Raw genomic sequence first — 26,474 nt, 5'->3', positions numbered from 1 at the left:
AAACAATTCAGCTAACCAGGGCTTCACAATAACACCCAACCCCCCCCCCAGATGTCTAAACCAATCTAGTCACACATGCACATGAAACTGACTGGAAGACATGCCATTTATTGCTCCAAATCCCAATACCTCCTTCACTAGATTCTTAAAATCAGTCTTTTGATTCTAAGTGGTTTTCAAAATGTAACTCCTTGGCACAGGTGCAAAGCAAAATTAACTAGAGCCACAACCTTTCAAAAGCTTGTTATTTTTACTGAAAAAAAAAAAACTGGGACAAGAGGGAAGCTTAACCCAAATTCTTACATGTTGCTTTCTCTAGATTTCCCTCTATTGAGTGCAACACAATGGTGATGCTGTGTTGAGTCAAGTAAAATCAGAGTAAAGCACTTTGCTCTGTAAAAGACGGAAAAAGAAGACAAAGTCTTCAGAGAAATGATCTCTTCCCCCCAAGGGTTTCTCTGTGAAATAGTTCTGGCTGTCCTGGAATTCATTCTATAAGCCAGGCTGGTCTTGAACTCAAGATTGGCCTGCCTCTGCATCCTGGGGACTGGGATTAAAGGCGTGCACCACCACCACTGCGGGGCAGAGAGAAAGGATTTCAGAACAGGCTCAAAAGCCTTAAAGGTTACAAATGAAAACCAACTGTGTTTTTTTCCCTCCAAAACCACCATTCTCCTTTTTTTTTTTTTTCCGAGACAGGGTTTCTCTGTTTTGTTTTGGAGGCTATCGGTCCAGCCCAGCCTCAAACTCACAGAGATCCGCCTGCCTCTGCCTCCCGAGTGCTGGGATTAAAGGCGTGCACCACCACTGCCCGGCCCATTCTCCATTTTAAGAAATTCATCACCCATTTCCTGCATTCGTTCTGAAGGTCAATGGACTGGACAAAGAAGCCTTTGTCATCTGACTTGTCAGCTAGGCCTGACCACCTGAGTTCCATCCCTGGGACCACAAGGCAGGAGAGCACAGACCCTCCTCCCAAATTATTCTCTGGTCTCCATATACATGCTATGTCTCTCTCTCTCTCTCTCTCTCTCTCTCTCTCTCTCTCTCTCTCTCTCTCTCTCTCTCTACACACACACACACACACAATAATGAATAAACATAAAAAAATTTGCTGAAGAAATGCATCTCTCACCATCAGGCAGCAAAAAGCTTTCTATCCCAAACCCTTTCTTTACTCATGCAATTTCTTCCTAATAACCTTGTGTTGAGCTCTCTACCACCAAAAGAAAGTGGTTCACCTTGAAACTCTGTGTTGTCAAGGCCCCTGATGGCCTCCACTGCATCCTCTGCCCGCTCCATGTGTACAAAGGCATAATCTTTCACGATGTCACATTCGATGACTGGGCCATACTCCTCAAACTTGGCCCGAAGCTCTTGGTTGGTACAAGTGGGGCTGATGTTGCCCACATGCAACTTGGTTGAGGCTTTGCTCTTATTCTTGCTGGCTTCCACATTGATGTTCACTCCGTGCAGCTTGTAGTGGTGCAGGTTGCGTATGGCATCCTCAGCGGCCGTCTTGTCCTCTATGTGCACAAAGCCATAGTTCTTAATGATGTCACATTCCAGCACCTTCCCGTACTGCTCGAAGAGTGAGCGGATCTCTTGCTCTGTGGCCTCCCGGGGCAGATTTCCAATGAACAGCTTCACCATCTCCACAGCCTGAAAGTAAATGACAAGATTTTCAAAGGAAGACCTAAGTCCATAGCAACTACCAGATAGATAGACAAGATAGATAGAGATATACATAGATCACTGCTATCACCTCTTTTTCCTCTAGTATATTATGCCAAAAAACAATCTTATGGGTGTGCCTACACTCACACATCTCCAAACAATAACCAATGGGAAGTTCAACAAGAGTGCCTGCTATACTCCCCACAAGAGGTCTCTAACAGGGCAGTCTTTTGTGTTGCCGGGCATCAAATCTACAATACAGCACAGCAATTACAGGCAAGAGTTCTGCCACTGGGTTACATCCCCTGCCCCAGAGGAAAATAGGGCTGTAATTTCTGAGTACAAACGAAAGCTACATACACTGAGCATTTCAGCGCACTATGATGACAATTAGAAAACAAGATCCTAACCATTAGACTTTAATTAGCTCTTCCTTTCTTAGCAACTGTTTCTGGAAACGTGGGCCTTGCAGTAGCTAAGTTTAGACCTTTCCTTAGGAATAGTGAACACTGGTATCAACCAGACAAAAAGTATGGGAAATACAGAAAAGTGCCCCAGTAAGGGAAATCCTCTTGGGAGATACATCATTACAATGAAGCTCCTACAGAACGAAAATCTGCCTGGTCAAAGATGGGTGCTATAGATTAATGAGGCAACAATGCCCTGGGGCATGAGAAATTCTCATCTCTAAATCTAATCGTTATCTAGGCGGAAACCCCTAAATAGGAAAGTGAATAAACTAGAGGATAAAGTGGACAAAAGGAAGGTATTCCAGAGACTGGGGGTGGGGACTTGGGGGAAGGCTGCTTCAGGCTTACCGCACAAAGTCGAGGACCGAGGTCAGCTCTCAGTGACAGGGGCGCAGACCGCGACCCCACTAGAAAAACCCTGACGCCCAAGGAAGTCGGTTAAGTTTTAACTGAGTAACGAACACAGTAGGAGGACTTGGAGTCTCTCACCACATGGAAATCTGCAGGTCCTCCTCCTCGCAGCGCGGAAGGTTCTGACAAAATGCTAAAATGGCGGCGGCCACAGCAGTGACTCTGGGTAGAAAGGGGAGGGGTGAACCTACCAAGGGATTGGACGTTCGGTAAAGTTAAAGGCTGGCGTTCCCGGCGATCCTCTTCCTGATTGGTTACCGCGAACGCCAATTACCTGAGAGGCCAGGAAGAGGTGGAAACGTCAGTAACCCGGAGCTTTTATATGAAAGCCAATGAGTACCCAGCCTAGTGAAACCGAAGCCGCTGATTGGGCAAAAGGTCCATGTGAGGGAGGAGCTACAAACGTGGGTTTCTTCGAAGTGCGGCCCGCCATTAGGCAGAATAAGCTAGAGTCTCAGTTTAGCAGTTAGTAGCTTCATGACCTCAACTTTTTACAACTTGCATATTCCACCATTTCCACGTGCACACCCTAACAGAATTCAGTCCTCTATTCCAAGATTTCGCATCCCTTCTCAACTGAACGTTACTACCCCCCTCATCATGGATGCTGCATCCGTCCAGTTTACACAGACCTTGGTTCAGCCTACATAGACCTCTGGCAATAAATAGCCAAGCGCCCGCTCCTACTTAAAATCAACCTGTGTCCACATTGGGCAATTTCTACTTTAGCCCTCCTGAGTGCCATAAACTACCCAGAAATTAAGACTAGGTAGTAGAAGAACTTCCAAACAGTTCGTAGATCCAGCTACAATTACGGTGTAATGACCCAGAAATAAGCCACCAGAGATCTAGGAAGCGCTGGCATTAAAGATCCCTCTAGGTAACTGCCTCCCGCCGCCCAAAAATGGTGTGTAAACACGAAAACTGAAAACTGATCCCCATCCCAACCTCACCCCAAGAGAGAGGGGGGGAAAGCAACAAAAAACAAAAACACAAAAACGGGAACAGCAAAAGTTTGGTTTGGTTTTGTTTTATTGGGTGCCATCAACCAGAGCTTTAAATTTAAACTCCCTAGAACTGACCTTAGAATAGGCTTTGTCACAATCAGCTGTAAATAAGTACAAACGAACATTCTTCACAGGGTCTAATTCCCTCATCACATTTTTCTCACCCACTGGCTGTTTCACAGAATCCCATACTCAATGAGCAACTTTTGTTATGACCCTTTGCAAAGCAGATTTTGAAGACAGGGATAAAAGGGAAAAGTGCTGAATGGATAACTTAAACATGAATAGGCAGAAAGCAGAGTAACTTCGTGAGAACAGGATGGTCAGGGGTGAAATAACACAAACAGCATACTACCACCCAAAACTTAAACACACCTTAAAACAAAAAGTAGAAGACAGAAAATAAGCCTAACTCAGTGGCAGAAAACCAGTCAATTTAAATAGGGGAAAAGTTATCTTTTTTTAAGATTTGTTTATTTATTTTATTTATTTTTTTTGGTTTTTCGAAACAGGGTTTCTCTGTGGCTTTGGAGGCTGTCCTGGAACTCACTTGGTAGTCCAGGCTGGTCTCGAACTCACAGAGATCCACCTGCCTCTGCCTCCCGAGTGCTGGGATTAAAGGCGTACGCCACCAACGCCCGTGATTTGTTTATTATGTGTTCTGTCTGCATGTACCCCTGCAGGTCAGAAGAGGGCAGCAGATCTCATTATAGCCACCATGTGGTTGCTGGGAATTGAACTCAGGACCTCTGGAAGAACAGCCAGTGCTCTTAACCTTTGAGCTATCTATCCAGCCTCGGGAAAAGTTATCTTTAAGAAGTTAAAATATAGCCGGGCGTTGGTGGCCCACGCCTTTAATCCCAGCACTCGGGAGGCAGAGGCAGGCGGATCTCTGTGAGCTCGAGGCCAGCCTGGTCTACAGAGCGAGTTCCAGGACAGCCTCCAAAGCCACAGAGAAACCCTGTCTCAAAAAAAAAAACCAAAAAAAAAAAAAAAAAAAAAAAAAAAGTTAAAATATACCTGCCTCAACAAGATGATGGGACAGACTTAGTAGGCTTCCTAGGGGAGGCCCTCTCTTGTGGAGCAGATGGGAGGTAGGGTGAGGGAGGAAGTGGGAAGAGAGGGGGTAGCAAGAGGAGAGGACAGAGGGGGACCTGGGATTGGAATGTAAAAATAATAATAATAAAAGGAGAGGGGAATGTGTTTTTTAAAAAAGTTAAAATATAGCTAGACAGCTCATGACTTTAATCTCAGCACTCGGGAAGCAAAGCCAGATGAGTTCTAGGGCAGCCTAGAACAGACTGAGTTCCAGAATAGCCAGGGCTACACAGAAAAACCCTCTCAAAAAAAAAAAAAAAAAAAAAAAAAAAAAAAGCCATGGTTCATTTCACTCTGATGCACTTGAGCCTAAATAAAAGTCACCTGAGATCAGTAATCAATATAATCAATTCTACTGTCCTTCACTGGGCCTTTCTGAGGAGGTCTAACACTACCTTCCTTCCCACAACTCATATGCATCCAGAAATGCATATGGTACAGAAATCCTTTTCTCTCAGTTCAATCCTCTAGGTTTTCTTATACTAAAATCCCTGAAAACCTTGCTATAGCATACAAGGCCAATTCATCTACTAAACTAGAATCTCTACAGGTTCGAAGTAAGAGACTGGTAACAATTCAAGGATCACAATTCATGTCCGTGTGCAGGCATTAGGACTACCAGACCTCACCCTATGACCAACCCCCAAATTGAAATCACCTCCTTGGTTTTTGAAATCTATTAGTTGACTAGGCAATACCAGTGCATAAGAGGAAGAGGCAATTGAGTCTCTGCACGTTCAATGCCAGCCTGGGGTCTACATTCCAAGTTTCAGGCTAACCAAGCCTACATAGTTTGATACTGTGGGTGTATTCAAACTTCTTCATGGCCTAACAATCTACCCAACCTGGTTCTCACTACATTCTCAGTTTTCTTGATCAGCCCTCCAGATAAAGACTGGCTTTTATCATCCCTAGCTATTCAGAATAGAAAATTCTTCAGATCTTTCACTGGCCACTCCCATCTAAAGGCATGGACCCAACCTTGTAACTCATCACTTCATGCTACTTTTGCAAATAATTACTATCACTTGAAATTCTACCTTGTTCATTTTTCCATATTATATACCCTCAATGTTGGAACTACTCTGGTAACATAAAAGACATTCAAATATTTGTTGACTAAGAAACCAATGCATGAGATAACTTATCATGTTAAGATCTTGGGACACAGGTATGCTGGCTGGAGAGGTATATTGCTCAATGATAAGAGTCTAACATGTGTGTGAAAGTCCTTAGTTTAGAATCCCAGTGTGAAAGTCCTTAGTTTAGAACCCCAGTACTTCAAGGAAAAAGTTATCAGTACTGTTGTTAAGCGTATACCCTTATTCTTATCACTACCTAGAATAAAGTTCCAATCTCTTTCAAAACAAAATCTGGTAATCAAGTCATCATAACGTTGACAAAAGCAAAATGAAACCTTAGGCAAAGAGGTTAACTATAGACCAAGTGTCTTCACACAGCTTACTCACAGATAAACTTGGTGTTTTTCCTAAAAAAAAAGAAAAAGAAAAAAAAATTAAGGTACCTAATTAAACCCTCTACCTTATCTATAATCATACCTACAGAAGCACTTTCACTGCCTGAACCATTTCACTGTCCTGGAATACTATTTTTAAATCATCTTGTCTGTCAGGGTTAGGGAATGTAGCTCAGTCACAGAATACCTGCCTAGCAAGAAGGTTCTGGCCGGGTGTTGGTGGCGCACGCCTTTAATCCCACCACTCAGGAGGCAGAGGCAGGCAGATCGAGGCTGGGCTGGACGACAGCCTCCAAAACAAAACAGAGAAACCCTGTCTCGTAAAAACCAAAAAAAAAAAAAAAAAAAAAAAAAAAAGGTTCTGAGTTCACTCACCAGCAGCATGACAAAAAATAAAAAATCCTCAGCCTTTCTAGTGCTAGATAGAATTATAGCCACAAGTCAATAATATATCCATCTAATAATTTACACTTCTAGTAAATAACTGGTCCCTGGTCCAAAAAATGAGTTACAAGTTTGACAAAGGTTCAAATTAAAAACCAGTATCCTTCAAGGATGTTCACAGGGCGCCAACAGACTGACTGAAACCAAGTGTGCCCACTCCAATCCCACTGTCAGCTATACTACTTCTACCCCCTCACATTCAAACTTCTTTATTTTCCATAATCAAGAATGTGATCCGTGAACACAAAATAGTGTCACCAGAGACTAAAACTGGTATGGTCTAGTAGCTTAAGCTACTGCTATGCACCACTCACAGCAAAAATTTAGATTTCAATGACTTGTATGTGCTGCATTCATACCTATATCCCATGTGCTTTGCACAACTAAGTGCTTCACTAGGTCATCTCAGTGTCCCCAAATTCTAATGGCTCATTATTAAGATGAATTTCTTTCTGTGTATGTGTGAGCCTGTGAGAATTCATGTGTACCATGTATGTACAGGACCCACAGAGAGCACCAGATGCTCTAAAACTTGAGTTAAGTGTTGTGAGCTGCCAAGTAGGTTCTAAGAACCAAACCCAAGTCCCACTGCAAGAGCAGAAAGCACTCAACCAATGAGTCATGTCTGTAGCCATGAGGGATGAAACTTAGTAACTGATTACAATATACTCATTTGTCATATGTTCACTCACTATTTCCAACACTAATATGGAATAATAATCACAAGAGAGGCAATTCATTCTGGTTTTAATGAACATTAGCATATAAAAATTAGTGATAACTTTAGTACCAAAAACTATTTTACATTTCTGAGTTGGTTAATAAAAAAAATGACTCTTTTTGTTTTGTTTTTTGGAGACAGGGTTTCTCTGTATTGTTTTGGAGGCTGTCCTGGAACTTGCTCTGTAGACCTAGCTTCAAACTCAGAGATCCACCTGCCTCTGCCTCCCAAGTGCTGAGATTCCACCAACACCTGGCTAAAAAAATGACTTTTAATGAAATACTTAGAACCATGATCATTGTTGGATGAGTAACAGTTCAGCTGATATAGTGCTTCCCAGGAAGGAGTCCCTAGAGTCATTCAAGTCCCAAGCACCATATAAACTGGGCATGGTAGTAGCTGTCAGTAAACATAGCACTTGGGATGTAAAGACAGAAAGATATGAATTCAAGGTCATCCTCAGCTCCATATGGAGTTGGGAGACCAACCTCAGACAGGCAAAGACATTGTCTCAAAAAACTAAAGACGAAAAGAAGACGCTGAGAATGGTAGTGCATACCTTTAATTATAGTACTCACGAGACAGAGGCAGGCAAATAGCTGATTCTGAAGTCAGCCTGATCTACCTATTGAATTCCAGGCCAGCCAGGGCTACACAGTGACATCCTGTCTCAAATTTAAAAAAAGAAAAAAAATATCTATTGGATGACAAAAAAAAACAAGGCAGGCAGAAGTACTAACATGTCCAATTATCACACAGCTAAGAGGTAGGGCCAAGATTTAAACTCAAACCTGAGACAAGTCTTACTAGAGAACTCTCAGTACCAAGTTTTCAAATCAAATCCCATCTCAAAAAAAAGTATTCTCTAGCCATTGACATATCCTCTTCTCTTCAATCTACCCTTTGCCTAGCATTGCCTATTAACTCTAAGTAGTTCACTGGGGTAGGTCCTACTTATCAGTGTAGAGATCTCTGGTCAACCAAGAATAAGCTCCCAAGCACTGTTGTCTCAAGCTTTATAGATACACATTTCAAATGACTCAGAGATAGACCTGAAATCAACTTTAGAGCTTTCAGAAGAAAAAGTCTCAATGTAGCATCTTTTTAAAACATAATGTAAATATTAGTTTTCCATGTGCTATATTACTCTATTACCCAAACTTCTATTAAATAATATTTCCATTATGACTGTACCCATCCATGCTACTCTACTGTCCACTGACTTGGCTTGATAGGACAAATGAGACCAACAGACTATGGAGGGACTCTAACACAGCTTAACTGGGGATTTGAGGTCGCAGGAGGCGGGGCTATATGTAGAGATATTAGAAAAGTAGCACACTTCTAGAGACTGGCTCCTCATTGGCAGTCTCTCATTACCACCTCAATTTCAAGAAATGGAACCCCTGGCTACCCAACATAATTTAAAACAAAAGCCAAACCTCGGAAGAAGGCTGGCTGACAAGGCTAGAAGCCTCTATTTAATCTTGTTCCAGGAATAAAACAATAAAAACTTCTCAAATGTGGCAAAGGTAAAGAGGTAATATGTGTAGAAGTTGAATGTTCTGAAGATACGATGAAAATCCGTTTCCCAAAAACACTCATTTCTGTCTGACCATTCACCAAATCCAAATTTCCCCAAGTTATAAGAACCTGAAACTCAGAAATCTATAAAAAGCAAAGTATGAATGAGTGGGTTAGAGAATTAACACATATGAATAATTTAAATAAAAAGAAAACGTTTTTAAACAATCTGCAAGAGAAAGAAAATGACAAATGTAGCTCTGTAGCTCCTTCTGACTTGAATGAGAATCTTGAGGGCTGAGGCAACAAGGCAACAAGATCTAAAGATGGCCAACAGACTTATTCAAAAAGACAAACCACTTAAAGAGTTTGGGTTCAACACTGGCCTTGGGAACATAGTAAGCTGGTTTTTCGGGAGGGGGGTAATTTTTGATTTTTGCAGGAACCATGAAATTTTGACTGTGGCAGAACAAGGACTGGAGAAAAAGAAAAATGACAAAGAAATACTGCAAATACATAGGCCACAATCCCAGCCCTACATTCAACACTCTGTTCCCCCCAAAGTAGTCACGCCGAGTCTGTAACTTAGCCCTCAGATCATTCTACCATCACAGAGAAAAGTATCAAGAACCCCATCTTCCCATTCTACCCCATGCCTGCAGAGGAATGAAAATGAGCAGCAAAGCACCTGAAGGCGAGGCGATGAGCAGAAAGAGAAGCAAATAAAAGAGCTCTGACCCCAAGACTTCCTGAGATTGATTCCAGTTAGCCACAAATAAGAACTTGTGATTTTGAGGCATATTTTTACATGATGGGCAGAAGGAAGAAGACGTTTGGGGCAAGCTACTGTCACAGCCAAGTTCCTATGAAGCCAATAAAGGAGGCAGACAACACACCCACCCAATCTATTTGGCAGCTGCAGTCACACACACGCACACATGCACAGCCTCCTTTTGCTAAGGCATCTTAATCCAGCAGGTCCCCAAAAGTCCCTAAGCACCCTTCCCCAAAGAGTATCAGGTTTCTGTTATCAGTCCACTGAACCAGTCTTCATTCATTTACCCAGCAAGTTCAAGCCTCCATCTTATCCCTGGTTGAAACTGCCCAGATCTTCCACCCCTCTCCCAGACAAGCTCAGAGCAAAAGAATTTTCAATTCTCAGTATTCCTACTTGATTATGTTTGCACCCCAGCCCCATCTCATGAGTATGTCTTATAACACCCTCAGATATAAACCCAGCAAGAAGACATCTAAAAATCATAACAGATGCAGACAGGGAAAAGGAGTCGCAGGTGTTGTGATGACCGAGGTTGGCAGGACACAGGACGGATGCTCCGTGGTGAAGTTCAACAGGCGAAGTACCAGGATTGGCCTGAATGCCCAATATGCTTCAAATTTTCCTTGTCCCTCATTTTTCCAACCACAGGGCAGTGCCGGATAATGACATCACCCCCACCCCACTATGGCTCCTTTCCCAGGTCCCAGCCTCAACACTCACTCAAGCCTACTGCCTTCATTAGCTTTGTCAACATTGCAGCAGCCCATTACCCAATCCCAGCCAGAACCATCCTGCTAGATCATAGTTTTTGCTTTTTGCTTTTTTCCTGAACTGGGAAAAAGTCATGGACATCAGTCAAACATAAGCAGAGGAAAATGGGCATTGTTTACTGAATTTGATGTGACCGACTGAAACTGATGGTTAAGAAAGTTCAACCACTTGGTCTGAACTCTCCAGTTGTAAAGATGGCATGCTATTTAAGACGATAATGAGCTGAATCCCATTGGGTACTTAAGAATCATTCTAATCCCACATTCAAGCACCTTTCCGTACCCACTCTGGGTCTTCCGGCTGCCTTTCTTCTAGCTGTCATGTCTTCCTGGATGTCAAACTGGCTCACCTGACACTGAGTGCAATCAAGACAATGACAACCAGGTTTCCAAACCACAAATCGCCCCAAGTTTTATTTGTAGTCCATACAAAAGAGAAAAAAATTAAGGTTTCTAACACCACCTACTTGGGCAGATAGGGAATTGGGACTATGCCAGTCACCATCAGCTAAAACTTCAGTGGTAAGCAGGGATTTGGACACATACCAACTGACTGTCCCAACAGGATCTCAGTCTCAACAGTCTCTACAGAGGACAATCAGGGCCCCCCCCTGGACTGCTGGCATAGTTTGGCCCATAGGAAATGGTTAAAGTAACCCTTTCCTGGCCTCCCTCACATCTAAAAAGAAAAACGCGCCGCCCGACCTTAGCTGCAGGTTTTATCACCCTCCAGGCAACCATAAGTATCGCGCAGAAAAATAAAAGGGAGCCAGGAAAAAAATAAAAATATAAAAGAAATACCCATTCTGGGGAGATGGCAGGGTAGAGGGAAAACCACAGATCTAAAGCCAGTAGCAAGATGTGCTGCTGAGGCAAAGAAAACAAAGCAGGTTACTGCCAAACACAAAAGGGTCCTCTCCTGGGGAAGGCCCACATGGTAGAGGGAGGGAATGAAAAACCACCATAGGGAGAGGTATGAAGACAGGGTGGTGATAACCTGGGTCTGCACCCTACCCTACCTCTTCCTCTCTCTCCCTTCCTGTGGCGCCCCATCCCCAGGATGGCCCTACATGCGGCGCTGGTAGCCAGAGTGCATCTGAGCTGCCCGCAGGTAATCATTATAGGAGCCCGAATAGCGTGCGTAATCGGAATGGGCATCGGGCAGGCGACGGTAATCCAGCGAGGACTTTGTCGGCGAGCGGCGGAACGAAAGCTGCGACTCTGATAAACGGCGGTAATCAGAGAGCTCGGCTAAACGCCGGTCGGAACCATACCTAGTCGAGAGAAGAAGACAGTTGGTGAATGAGACAGTTGAGGGGAAGGCTCCAGGTGGGCCTAGGGGAGATGCCATTGGGGACAGGGAGGGCGTTATCAGATTTGTCTCAAACCATTTGGTTTCCTTGTCAGAAGGCTCATCATCCTATCCAGGCCAAGAAATCAAACCTGGGTTCAATCAGTGGGAAACCAAGCCCTCTGCTGAAGCTCTCCCTTCCAAAAACTGTTCAAAGTGAATTTTGGTCTACATTCCCAAACAAACTATCCCCATTCATGGGCCCTGCACAAAAAGACCTTGGTTCATCAACAGAACGACGGACGAAAAGCAGGGTCCCCAACTTCCCAGGGTGAACGCACCTCATAAGCTTGCCTTCAGCCAGTGAGTGCCAAAAGGACTACTCTTTCACATCTACCCATCAAAACCAGGACAACAAGGGAATGGGCTTACAGATCCTTCAGACAGTGGGAAAAGCTGAGTCATTCCTGCAGAAAGTGGCTCCAATAGTACAACAGGCTATCCTAGAATGGTGACGTTTCCTGGCCCTAGGTTGCTGGTATCACCCCAGACTGAGCACTATGCTCCACCTAATCCTTGATGGCCAGAAATGTTCAGACACTCACCCGCGTGACCTTTGGACATCCCATAGAAGACCAAGGGAGGGGCCGATGGCTCCTGTTTCCCTCCCATGCCAACCTCAGCCCCTTGCCCTAAGCCCCAGCTGGGGGCTGAGGCAGGGGGGGCATACAGTACCTTTTCGACATGGCGACAGCCTTTTTGTAGGGATCGTCGTAGCTGGCCCGGGGTGGGGAGAGGCGGGTACGCTCATAGGGTGGCGGGGTGCTGTTGGCGTTGGCAACGGCCCCCTGGGACATAGACAGGTAGGCTGCTGACGGCTGGCCTGTCCCATCGTAGGCACTGCCTGGCTGGCCACGGTAGGAGGCAGCAGCCTGGGGATGCTGCTGAGCAGCATAGGAAGCAGCCAATGAGGCTGACGACTGAGTGCGGTAAGGAGCTGCCAGGGTGGCAGAAGGCTGAGCCCCATAGGCAGCTGCTGCACCATAGGAGCCAGTGGCTGCAGCAGCAGACTGAGCTCCATATGAACCTGACAGGCCCATCGATGCTTGAGCCCCATAACTATTCAACTGGGTCTGAACAACTGGTTGAGCCCCATAGGAACCAGCCATTGGGGTAGTGGCTTGTGCAGCATAGGCAGCTGGTTGGCTAGCATAGGCAGCAGCTGTGGCTGGCTGTGCCACATAAGCAGCAGGCTGGGAAGAATAGGAAGCAGCCTGCTGTGCAGCATATGGGGCAGACTGAGCACTGTAAGAGGCTGAGGGTTGGGCATTGTAAGAGGCTGCCTGGGCTCCATAAGCTAGTGAGGAGGCTGCAGACTGGGCACCATAGGAAGCTGCCTGAGCCCCATAGGAACCTAAGGAAGAAGCTGCTCCTTGTGTGTTATAGGAAGAAGCAGCAGCACGAACCCCATAGGAAGAGGCAGCCTGGGCGCCATAAGAGGATGGCTGGTTACCATAGGAGGCAAGGGAGGATCCCTGGGCCCCATAGGAGTTAAGCGAAGAAGCTGCAGCTGCCTGACCCCCATAGGTGGAAAGGGCTGAGGCTGAGGGCTGGGCTCCACCATATGGGCCAAGCGAGGAAGCTGCAGCAGGCTGGGAACTAGGGCTAGCCAGCTGACCCCTGTATGGGGCCCCAAGGGAGACAGAGGGCTGAGCACGGTAAGAGGCTGCCTGGGCTGTCATGGGCTGAGTCCGATAGCCAACACCCAAAGAGGCAGAAGGCTGGGCCCTATAGGCAGCTCCCAGCGACACTGAGGGTTGGGCCCGGTAGGTGGCTGGCTGGGCCGTCAGAGGAGCCACATAAGAGGCTCGAGGAGGAGAACGGCGCAGGGGGCTGCGGTCGCGACCAAAGAATGGCGGTGTGGGCTGACGGGCTTGCCCATCAAAGCCACCAGTGCTGTTGCCAAAAGCCTGTTGGTAGTCGAAGGTGGCAGAGAAGCCACCAGTTCCAGGGAATGCTGTATCCCCAGCCCCTGGTTTCTTGGTCTTGTCCCCAGACTGGATAGCCAGGGCAGGCCCCTTCTTCTGCCCCTTGGTTGAGAGTTCCACGTTGATGCGCTTGCCCTTCACTTCTTTGCCGTTGAGCTGCGCGATGGCGGCTTTGGCATCTGCTTCCTTCTCCATGTGAACAAACGCGTAGTCTGATAAAGCAGCAGACAGAGGGTTAGCAATTAGGGGGGCAGGGCATGCTACCTGTTGGGTCCCAAACTGGACACACAACAGCACCCAGCTGTTGCCAGCTACAACCAGGCCTCCAAACCCTCCTCTACATGAGTATGCCATGAAATGTAGCTGATGTATAACAAAGCTTTTGATTGTCTCAAGCAGTCACCTTTGACTATGGTCTTCTTCCCTTGTCCCCCTGCCACCTCAATCAACTAACTTCCTGTGAGAAAGGGAGAAGCAAAGGCGAACTACAAAACAGGATAAAAATCTTCACAGCTTCTATAAATATAAACCAGCAAGCAAACGCAGAAAGCAATTCGAGATCACTCAATTACTACTAATTCAAGCACATCTAATAACTACTTACCACTCACCTCTAAAGCTAAGAGCTTAAAACACTAGAAACAAACACTCACATTTTGGCATGACTCAATTCTCAATCTAAGTCCAATTACCAAAAACAGAGTGACTGCAAAAAGCAAGCATTCATAAAACTCCTCCTATGAAACCTTCCCTCTTTCATACTACTTTCCAGTTTTCACACGCACCTTCAAGTATAGGACCTCTCAACAATCCTGTGAAGCAACAGGAAAAAGGACCATCATCTTCCCTTTTAGGCACACATGCTCAGAGTTTATATGTGGCTTGCTATAAATCAATGTATTAATGCCAGGACCAAAGTCCCAGCTAGCATTTCCATGCCCCTTTGTTTCATCCCTGAGAAGTCCATGGACAGGAAGGACTGTGTAGTATGACTAAAAATGTTAACTTGGACAGAAGCTAGACCCTATGTATGTCAATAAGATATGGGAATGGAATCTAAGTCTGCACTGCTTCCTCTGCTATTTCCTCTTTAAAAGACAGTAGAATACCTTCTCCTTAAAAGACTGTTTACTGATTTTTCAGATTTACCCTTAAGGGGCACTTGCTTTTTGGGGGAGAGGGGGCCCATAAAGCCAGGGACTGAGCATAGGAAGGACCTCACAAATGCCAGTTCATGACTAAGCAATATCACCAACCACCTACCTAGGCTCTCTCATTAAACACCTGAGTAAATTATGTTGGGAGAAAGTCTAAGACAGGATATTGATCTGAGAACTCTAGTCATCTACAATATAGGGAAAAACTTTAACGGGGACGAAATTCTTGAGAACATCCATACCACAAATTGTAATAGTGTCATCAGCAGGATGTGAAGAACAATGAAAGGAACATGTCCTTGAGAAATAAGGTTTTGCCCCTAACCCCATTTTGGACCTGTGACTAAACTTTAAGTAATCCAAGAGCCAGGATTCAATCTCTATCCTATCAATTCAAGAAATGAAAAGTTATCTGGATGGAACTACTAAGGCTCCATTTTTATAAAATAGATTACTGCATAGGCCCCCCCAACTTTCAGAACAAGTCATTTCCTGGATTTTAAGCCAAGTACAGTATACTGTAAAGGGTCCTGGGCTATATATACTACAAGGCCCAGGTTTAGAACCCTTCATCTCTGACTTGTTAGGTGATCTTACAGAACTTACCATTTATTCCCCATTGGAAAAATTTATCCTACCGACCTCAGGTTAGAGGTTCAACAAGACATAAATGCCTTATGAGGTCTAAATGGCTATAGGAGAATTATGACAGTTCTTCAAACCTAAACCAACCACAGGTTTATTTCCCTAGAGAATGTTATTTTTCATCTCTAATAAAACATGTCACATAAACTTGAAAGCTGTTTAATACAATAAAATAACAACATGAGGTTGGAGAGTTGGATAGGCAGTAAAGAACACTTGTTGCTCTCACAGAGGATCGAGGTTTGGTTCTCAACACCCACATGGGTGACTCACAACCACCTGTATATAACTCCAGTTCCACACATCTTCTGAACTTTGTAGGCACACGTATGCAGGCAAAACATTCATACACATAAAATATTCTTGGGGAGGGGGGGTTGAGACAGGGTCTCACTATGTAGCTCTGGCTGTCTTGGAACTCACTACAGAGACAAGGCTAGTCTCCAACGCACAGAGATTATCCCTGGCCTAGGGATTAAAGGGGTACACCATTATGTCTGGCTTAATTTTTAAGGACAAGATGAACACCAAGTTTGATACTCCTGGTTCAAACAATGACACCCCCTACCCCCGGCCAAAATCTGACTTCTTTCTTTAACAATTATGAAAGGGTAAACGTTCCTTCCCACATAGTCATAGGGTATCTGAATTGCTGATCTCCACTTTGAGTTCAATGAACTAAAAACAGCAGTTGTGGTCTAAGGTATCTTTAAAAACAGAGACCAGGTGTGATGAAGCTTGCCTACAACCCCAGCACTCAGGTGAAACAGAAGATGAGTTAGAGGCCAACAAGAGCTACAAAGACACTGCCAAAAAAGAAAGAGAAAAAAAGGCTGAACTCACCTCAGGAATGGCATAGGTACCAGGAAAATGCAATGACAAGCAGAAATACCCACTCAAAATGAAAAGAAAACATTAAGATTAACTGGAGCTTAAAGGTAGATAGATGGGGCAGGAAGGTGAGGTGGGAAGAGACACTCAACACTAATGAAGGACAGGGGAACCTCGCTGTTGTCCCCATCATTATATAACCCTGGCTGGCATAGACCAGACTAGCCTTCAACAATATCTGCCTGACTGACTCGCAAAATGCTGGAATTAAAGGCTACAATGGGAGCTGAAGAGATGGCTCAGTGGCTAAGAACATGTACCAGACACCCATATCCAATGGTTCACAATTCCCTGTAACTCCAGCTTCAGGGAATCTAATGTCCTCTAGTTCTAGACTCCATGTATACATATAACTTAAAAATAAATAAATCTGCCGGGCGTTGGTGGCGCACGCCTTTAATCCCAGCACTCGGGAGGCAGAGGCAGGCGGATCTCTGTGAGTTCGAGACCAGTCTGGTCTACAAAGCGAGTCCCAGGACAGCCTCCAAAGCCACAGAGAAACCCTATCTCGAAAAACCAAAAAATAAATAAATAATCTTAAAAAATAAAGGCATGCACCACCATGGTCACCCACCTGTTTCTTTATCATTCTATTAAAAAATGAGCTAAGAAAAACACCTGACAAAAATTTCAATGGATTTAAAAGAAATTGCATCTCTCATCATCTACACCTTAGATGTGGTTTTGAGTTTAAAAGACCAAGTACTGCACAGCATGTGATAGCAGCCATGTAATACTAACAATCAGGAGGAAAGGTAAGGAGGACCAGAGGTTGGAGGCCAACCTAGATTATTTAGTGAGGCCGTCTCAAAAAAAATTTAAAAAAGAGGGCTTAAAATAAGTGACAAATCAAAAACTTGAGATTTAAGAACTGAGGGAGCAAAGGAGGGTAGTGGTGAAGGGACACCTTTAATCCCAGCACTTGGTTGGATCTCCCTGAGTTTGAGGCCAGCCAGGTAAACACAGTTGAGTTCATCCTACATAGTGAGACCCTGTCTTGAAAACAAAAACAAAAAAAGGTGGAGTACACCTTTAGTTCCAGCACCTGGGAGGAAGAGACAGGAAGATCTCTATAAATTCAAGGCCAGCCTGGTCTACAGAGTGAGTTCCAGGACAACCAGGGATACACAGAGAAACCCTGTCTCAAAAACAAAAACCAAAAAAAAAGGGCTGGAGAGATGGCTCAAAGGCTAAGAATACCGCCGGGTGGTGGTGGTGCATGCCTTTAATCCCAGCACTCGGAAGGCAGAGACAGGCGGATCTCTGTGAGTTGGAAACCAGCCTGGTCTACAGAGCAAGTTCCAGGACAGGCTCCAAAGCCACAGAGAAACCCTGTCTCGAAAAAACAAACAAACAAACAAACAAAAAAAGATTAAGAATACTGACTGCTCTTCCAGAGGTCCTGAGTTTAATTCCCAGCACCCATATGGTGACTCACAATCATCTATAATGAGATTTGGTGCCCTTTTCTGGCATGCAGATGGAGGCAGAATGTTGTATACATAATAGATAAATAAACCTTAAAAAAATACAAAATTAGCTGGGCATTGGTGGCGCACGCCTTTAATCCCAGCACTAGGGAGGCAGAAGCAAGAGAATCTCTGTGAGTTCGAGGCCAGCCTGGTCTACAGAGTGAGTTCCAGGACAGCCTCTAATACAATACCGAGAAACCCTGTCTCAAAAAACAAACAAACAAAATTTAAAAAAACAAGACTGGGATGTGGCTTAGTGACAGTGTATAAATAACAAGTATAAGGACCTTGGTTTGACCCCTCCCCCATACAAAAAAAAAAAGGAAAGGAAAAGGGGTGGGGGAGGAAAAAGGAAGGAGAAAAGAACAGTACTTTCAAATGAGTAATTCAAATGACTGCCCAAATGAGCTATAATAAGGAAAGGGCTCTGATACAAATATAGTCAACTTTTATCAGGAAATGTCTAAGTCTATTATTAGAAGGAAGTGTGAGGTAGGCATCAAAATACATACGTATCTCACAGGAGGTTAGAGACAATTGTGATCAGGCCTGGGCTGCATAAAACAGTCTCTAAAAAGGGACAGGGACTGGAGAGGTGGTTTCTGAATTTTCTACAAGACCTGCAGCTCTACAGGTCTTGTAGAGAATCCACAATCAGTTCCCAGCACTCACACTGAGGCTCACATCCATCCCTAACTCCAATTGCAAGGGATCAGACAACCTCTTCTGATCTCTGTGGACATCAGGCATGGATGTACATATATGCAGGCACTTATATACATAAAGTAAAACAAACCTAAAGGGGGGGTGCATGCTGAAGACATACCTCAGTTAGTAGAAGCCCAGGGAGTCTGTAACCTAGTTAATGAGACTGCACCAGGGCTAAGTTTCACCGCAATAAGCAGTCGACCTCAGACTGCCAAAGATGTTCAGAAACCAACTACTACTAGGACAACAAAGATCCAAAACTCTGAAGAACTCCAAAGACCCACTTGCCTGGTGAACCACTCCAAAGAAACCACTGACATATCACTACATTAAGAGTATCAAGTAAGGAGACAGAAGTAGGCAGAACCCTGAGTCCGAGGTCAGCTTGTTCTACAGAGAAGTTCCAGGATTACACAGAAAATCTATGGGGGGGGCGGGGTAATTAGCAAGTAATGTTTTCAGGACCTCCTATGGTGTGATGGCACCACAATCTCTCTAGCACCAAAGCTAAGAGAATATTAGAAACTGAGTTTTCCCAAACAAAGACTAAATACTTTCAACTTAAATTTACAAAGCTGTGTACAGAAAAGAATGGCTGACATTCAGACCTCCCCTGAAACTTGTAATGCTTCCTGACTGAAACTGTTCATCTTTGAATATCTTACAGTATACAGCTGTGGAGAATAGTTATCATTGTTGCTATGGAGATTTTTGTTTTACAAACCATACCTAGGCTCAAGTAACCAAGCAACTATGTTTTTTTTTTTTCTGTGAAATAAAACAGACCTGGTCACTCTGTGTAAGATCAAGCTTTTGCACTTTTCAAAGACTTGACAGCTCAAGCAAATGCCCACCCTCACCTACCCTCCCAAAAATGAGTAAGGTATTCATAGAGCCAGTCTCTTCTATCCACTCCCAACTTAAAAGTTTTTCACCCCAAAAGAGAATGGCATCGGTGGAAACACATTCAAATCCTCACCAAATCTTTTATATCAAAGTATAGAGGTTATGTCATATCAGTCTAGAGTGTAGTTCTGCTATGATTATGTTTCCAAAAGGAAAAAATGCACAAAATCTCTAACTCTCACAGGGAATCTGCCTAGAGTTCTACACCACATGTGAAGTTATTATCAAACATCATCCTCACTACCACTTAATGTCAGTCCCAAACAAAGTCAAGTAAGTTACTGGTCTACATCTGAGGAAAGTTTGCTGATTCATATGAATTCCAATGGAGGTTGTACCCTGAGGTACTGGATTCTAGATTTCCATTGTAGTAACCAGCCTACCTAAGAACCACAAAAGAAACTAGGTCAACTAAACACAAAACTCTCATTAAAAACTCATATATCCCATCCTGGCCAAGCCACAAACTGAGACCCACTTTTTACTCTAAACAGAAGCAAAAATCTATGCACCAATCTGCTTTAAAGTCTGCAGGAAAGTCTCGTTCCAGATATAATCTGAATTGAGGAAAACAGAATGCAGTATCGATGCAGATTAAAAATTTTGTTCCTAGTAATGCACACCCTAGGACCCTTTAAACACCCCATTATAGAAAAGACAAGGAACGGTCCCAAAAGTTGTGACTTTCCTGGATAGCAGCAAATGAACTTTCTGATGGGAATAAGCAAACACCTACACCCACATTTATTTTCTGGCCTCAAAATTTCCCACAGGGCATGAGCAGATAGGAATACAACAGGACATCACTCCCAGGTTGCATTGTTGAAAATGACAGGGCAAAGTTAACTCTGATCAGTGAAACAGACACTAGCCTGGGTTGTCTCAGAGAATCTTGCCAACGAAAAAGAATAGCATTGAGAAGATAAGGTATAAGACCCCAACTTGAGAAAGCCAACGGGGTCTCAAAATGACATTTCCTCAAAGACAATGAAAGCTAGGGAGATGTCCTAAGAATTATTCAAGCAAGACTACTGAATAAATGTTGTTTAGTTCAAGTTTAACAGAGACTTCACATGCCTCTCAACGTCCCCAAAAGCCAGAGAATACAAACCCCTTTGCAACCTCACCAAGCTTATAAAACACGTGTGCCCTGAGGCACCAACTTGGCAAGTAAAGGTTACCTGGGAGGGTTCATAACACAACCCCCTTCCACATGCATTAAAAACAAACAAAATCAAGGCTTCCAGCTGGTAAGATGTAAAGGGAAGGGGCCGAGAATTGGAAAGCACAAAACTACCAGTGCTAACACACAAAATATTGAAAAGCCAAATGTATTTGAAAAAGGCCCCTCTGGTGCCCACAAGCAGATCCACGACACTCAATACTAATAAAGATTGCAACCCGAGAAACGACCAAGGGCCCCATTACCTTCCGCTTGGGAGCATTCGTCTGGAGGGAACCCCAGAGAAGCCTAGGGGCTTTAGTCCCCACCTTTTCCCTCTTCCCTTGATCTGACCGATGTCTGGAGAGGAAGTGGGGAAGTGGCGAAAAGCGAAATCTTCCCCGCTTCACGGTCCGGCTGGTGCCCATCATTTCCCAATTTCAGTTTGGTACCAGACCCTTGCAACCCGGAAATGCACACACACACCCCCGCTCCAACCCGGCACACTCGGAGATCTCTGGCGCGTCCCCAGCCCCGAGGCTCGCAGGGGCACCGCACCCGCCCAGAGACGACTCCTCCCACTTGATGAGCGTAGCCTCCAACTCGCCCCCAGCACCTTATGCCCGGCTCCCGAGCACTTCCCCACCATTCCCAACCGCAAGGACCAACCCCTAAGTAAGGGGCGTGGCTAATAGGCTGAGAGCACCGCGCGCGTTCCCTCCCCCGAGCGCGCTCCCGCGTTACCTTTTACCACGTCACACTCTATGACGCGTCCACGGCGCTCGAAGAGGCTGCGCAATTCCTGGCTTGTGCATGCAGCCGACACATTGCCCACGAAAATCTTCCAAGTGTTCAAGGGCCTTGGACGCGACATCTCCACCACGAGCGCGCGACCTGGACGCAGCTCGTGGCCATGCAGGGCCTCGATGGCGCGCACCGCGCCAGCGTTCTCGCGCATGTGCACGAAGGCAAACTGTTTCATGACGGCGCAGCTCATGACCGTGCCGTAGGGCGCGAAGAGAGCTGCCAGCTCCTCCGGCGTCGTATCTGCCCCATCGACATTGCCCACAAAGATCTTCATTTTGCCGCCGTAGCCGCCTTTCGGGAGAGACAGGATCTCTCCTACAGCGACAGGCAAAAGGTCCGAACGACCCGCAGTCCTCCACAGGAATGGCTGGCGACCGAGAACCCCGCCGCGCAGGCGCTCTAACCTAGCCAATTAGGGACTGCATCCCGCACCCACAGCAGCCAATCAAAGAGGTTGACAGAAGATGCCCTTTGACGCAGCCAATCCCGGAGGGCCTGGAGCCCGCTTGTTATCGGAGGGGGTGGAAAAGGCATGGAGGCGCGCGACCAACCGCCGCCGCCGGGGGGAGGGGAAAGGAGGGCTCGCGGCGAGGGAGCGCGCTCGGGCTGAGTCGGCAAAGGCCTAGTCGGCAGAGCGTCCCTTGGCCGGGGTGTGGCAAGCCTGCAGGGCCTCCAGGAAAACTTTGTTCTCTCAGGGAACTCAGAGCTCCAACATTCCAGCTGCCTCAGCCAAGCCACGAGCGTTGTGGCAGTGTGAGTGTCTTCCGGAAGGCCAGGCCTGGCGGGAAAAACCAGAACAGTCTAGGATCTGTACCCGATACTGTACTCGGCGGTCTGAGGGGACCAGAGAGGCGCCTCTCCTAGTTCGTTATTTGCAAGCACATTACTTGGGGTTACTAAGGCTCAGAACAGTGAAAACTGAGCGTCTGCTAAAACCTGATGGACTTTCCAATCGAGAAATACAGAGATGACTATTTATTGTATGCATGAAGTTTTTCACAGTATGTTTCATAAAGTAGAAAGTCATTCTAAGAAAGCCAAAAGTTGGAGCTTAAAAAAAATACGAAGAGGGGGCCGTGCAAGCTGGCACACCCCCTTTAACTCCAGCACTCTGGAGGCAGAGATGCATGGATTGTTCGAGGCCAGGCTGGTCTACATAGTGAGTTCCAAGTCAGCCAGAGCTATGTACAAACCTTATCTCAAAAAAAAAAAAAACAAAACCACTGGGTGTGGGTGGCATAAATTCAGCCGGACGGTGGTGGCACCTGCCTTTAATCCCAGTACTCGGGACGCAGAGGCAGGTGGATCTCTGTGAGTTCGAGGCCAGCCTGGTCTACAGAGCAAATTCCAGGACGGCCTCCAAAACAATACAGAGGAAAACTTGTCTCCAAAAACAAAAACAAAAAACAAAAAGCGTAAATTCATTAACTACCTGCCTACATTTTCACTCACCATATTATTGCACATCTTCCGTATGGAGAGTGCCAAGTAGAAGGCATTGAACAAAATGACAACCTCAACTGTCTTGGAGTTTATATATTATAGTGAGGGAAAGACTAGCAATAAGTGAAATAGTGCCAATGGTGGTAGCTCATCCTTGTAATTCCAGCACTTCAGAGTCTGTCACAGCCGGGCGTTGGTGACACACGCCTTTAAATCCCAGCACTCGGGAGGCAGAGGCAGGAGGATCTCTGTGAGTTCGAGACCAGCCTGGTCTACAAGAGCTAGTTCCAGTACAGCCTTCAAAGCCACAGAGAAACCCTGTCTCCAAAAAACAAAAAACAAAACAAACAAAAAAAAAAAAACAGAGTCTGTCACAAGTTTGAGGCCAGTCTGAACTACAGAGTAAGACCCTTCCTCAATAATTCAATAGATAATAAACAAAATACATCGTATTTAGATAGTGATAAAGACTTAAGGTAGCCAAAGGATAATGCCAACTAGAAAGCTGAGAATAGGAGCAAATCTGTCTGGTTCAAGGAAGAGACAAAGTCGATGTGCCTGGAGTCAGGCACGGTGACTAATGGAGCAGAATGGAGAAGGGTTGTGTGGTTCTGTGGATCACTGGGATGATGGCCTCTTACTCTGAAGCTGGACCTGTTTGGAGAACATCAGGCAGAACTGAAGCAATAGCACAGCTTCTTGGCTGTAAGTGTTTTGGCTGCTCTCGAGATGGGCAGAAACAAATAGAGAGCAATGTTTGCACAGGATAATATCCCTACTGTCGAAATCCAGGAGATGGTGGTGTTATGAGTGTTGCTATGGTAGAATAAAATTCGGTCAGAAGCCACACCATGGTAGCTTGTGCCTTTAATCCCAAGCACTGGGAAGCAGAAGCAGGAAGATCTCTTGAGTTCAAGGCCAGCCTGGTCCACAGAGTTCCAAGGTAGCCAGGGCCACACAGAAAAACCCTGTCTCAACAAACAAAAACAAACAAAAAAAGTAATCATATCTGGGGCTATTTAGAGTCCTTGCTGTACATGAGTAGATGTGCATTGTGAAAGCAGTGAAGAGTGACATGGAGCAAACGGAAGCATGCAGTTAGCATTTACTGAGAGAGAATATTGTAAGAGAAACAGTGACTTTCATTTCCTATGATCTGAATGTTTGAATTTCCCCCAAATTCATATGTTGAAACTTTTTTATTGTTTTGTTTGCTTTTGAGAAACAAACACTATGTACAGCTCAGGCTAGCCTGGAACTCATGATGTAGGGCAGACTGGCCTTGAACTCAGATCCACCAGTCTCTGCTTTCTGAGTGCTGGGGTTAAAGGCAGTGTGATATTTAACACACTCCTTTACTGGTTAATAAAGGAAAAGAGGTCCTCACAGCAAGGACATGTATTTCAAGAGTTACTCTATCAGCTGCTGAACAGGAGGGACGCACACACGTTCTGTTGGTAATGTGAATTTTACCTCCTTCCAGAGAAATACCTGTCACTCCCATCTGGAAAGACTACTATTCACTCCAGACAGCAAAGAGAGGCACCTTTAATCCCAGCTCTTGGGAGACAGGGCCAGACAGATCTCTGTGAGTTCAAGGCCACCCTGGGCTATGCAAGAGTAAATCAGTCTGAAAAAGAGAAACAGAGCCAGGCGTTGGTGGCACACGCCTTTAATCCCAGCACTGGGGAGGCAGAGGCAGGCGGATCTCTGTGAGTTCGAGGCCAGCCTGCTCTACAGAGCTAGTTCCAGGACAGCCTCCAAAGCTACACAGGGAAACCCTGTCTCGAAAAACCAAAAAGAAAAAAAAAAGAGAGAGAGAAACAGAGCTCACACAAAGGTGATATCAGCACTTGGGATCCTATGCCTTTGATCCAAACACTAAAGAGGAATATAATTGGAGGAGACAGGAACTCGTTTTCAGTCTGATGTTTGGTAGAGACAGATGCAGTCTGGCGATGCAGTCTGCGGTCAGGCCCTTTCACTCTGAGCATTGATAGAGGTAATAACTCTCTAATGGCTGACCTCTTTGCTTCTCTGATTTTCAGCATTGTAATGTGAACTCTTCCTGCCAGCCTGGTCCCAGTCCCAAATGAACACAGAGGACATTATATCAATTATGAAGCTGTTGGTCATTTGCTTGATATCTTATTGGCTAGCTCAGACTTAATTATTAACCCATAACTGCTAATCTGAGTATTTCCATGTGGTCTTCTCTTGCTGGAGAAAGGGTCTCGACCTCTTCTCTCATATGCAACATTGTGACTCACTCTGCCTCTCTTTCCCAGAATCCTTCTCGACTCCTAGTCCCACCTATCTTGCTCTTCCCTATTGGCCAACAGCACTTTATTTAATCAACAAGTAAGACAACATATACACAGAAGGACTTCCCCCAACACAGCATTAACCCCAATATCTGACTCTGAGTTTTTATTATTAAGAATCATTACACCAGGTGTTGGTGGCACACACCTTTAATACCAGCACTCGGGAGGCAGAGGCAGGAGGATCTATGTGAGTTCGAGGCCAGTCTAGTCTACAGAGCTAGTTCCAGGACAGCCTCCAAAACAATACAGAGAAACCCTGTCTTGAAAAATCAAAAAAGAAAAAAGAACAATTAGAATTTGTGCTACACAGATTGCTGAGCCCATAGGTTTATTTGTTACAGGAACAGAGGTGACTCTTGAGGAGTTGTACTACTGAAAAGCCCTCCCTCAAATGAGTAATGATTCAAAAAATTGGCATCAAGATGGTCCTTTACCCAACTTGCAGACAGCTACATCACTAAAGTGTTTCCCTTCCTAGCAGTTGTTTACCACTTAAATCACCTTGGGTTGGGAGGTGCCAGGGATGTAACTCAGTTGGTAGAGTGCTTGCCTAACATGCATATGGCCTATGTTTCATCCCAGCACTACATAAATTGGGCATAGTGGTGTACCCCTGTAATACCAGCACTGGGAAAGAGGAGGAGGCAGAAGGATCACAAGCTGAAGATTATTCCAAGTTGTAGGATAATCTGAGATACATGAGACACTATGATAGATGGATAGATGATAGACAGACAGACAGACAGACCTTGGAGAGGAGTCTCTTAAATCTTGTAAATTTCCTTTAATATATTAAAAGTATGAATGTTTACCTGTATATGTCCGTGTACCACGTGCATGTAGTGCTGGTGGAAGCCAAAAGAGGACAAGCATGACCGGGCGTTGGTGGCGCACGCCTTTAATCCCAGCACTCGGGAGGCAGAGGCAGGCGGATCTCTGTGAGTTCGAGGCCAGCCTGGTCTACAAGAGCTAGTTCCAGGACAGTCTCCAAAGCTACAGAGAAACCCTGTCTCGAAAAACCAAAAAAAAAAAAAAAAAAAAAAAAAAGGACAAGCATTGGTGGCACACAACTTTAATCCTAGCACTGGGGAGGCAGAGGCAGACAGATCTCTGTGAGTTCAAAGTCAGCCTGGTCTACAAAGAGAGTTCCAGGACAGGGAACTGTTACACAGAGAAACCTTGTCTCAAAAAAGTTAATTGTATACTTGATGGAGAAGTCCTGTGTATATGTCAATAAAGCACTGTTGGCCAATAGAGAAGCAAGATAGGTGGGACTAGGAGTCAAGGAGGATTTTGGGAA

The 26,474-nt window shown here is 45.1% G+C and overlaps 1 protein-coding gene across 13 annotated transcripts in view; it reads right to left on the bottom strand.

Moving 5' to 3' along the window:
- The window catches only part of LOC101843260 (RNA-binding protein 14), a 109,333-nt gene extending 87,522 nt beyond the window's left edge, over positions 1 to 21,811 (bottom strand). For 2 of the 13 annotated variants that reach the window (XR_005878509.1, XM_005064041.4), the window contains exons 1-2: positions 2,496 to 2,738; positions 1,242 to 1,662 (exon numbers count right to left, since the gene is read on the bottom strand). Coding sequence is in view for 10 of the 13 variants with exons in the window: in XM_005064041.4 (XP_005064098.1) it covers positions 1,242 to 1,653 (412 nt within the window). In the remaining 3 variants the exon portion in view is untranslated. The other 11 variants (XM_040750055.1, XM_013111834.3, XM_040750049.1 and 8 more) reach the window with 10 other exon arrangements.
- Positions 21,812 to 26,474: the final 4,663 nt, after the last annotated feature.

Source organism: Mesocricetus auratus, unplaced genomic scaffold (assembly GCF_017639785.1).
Source record: "Mesocricetus auratus isolate SY011 unplaced genomic scaffold, BCM_Maur_2.0 Super-Scaffold_4256, whole genome shotgun sequence".
Taxonomy (NCBI): Eukaryota; Metazoa; Chordata; class Mammalia; order Rodentia; family Cricetidae; genus Mesocricetus; species Mesocricetus auratus.
This window is presented reverse-complemented; position numbering and strand designations above follow the sequence as displayed.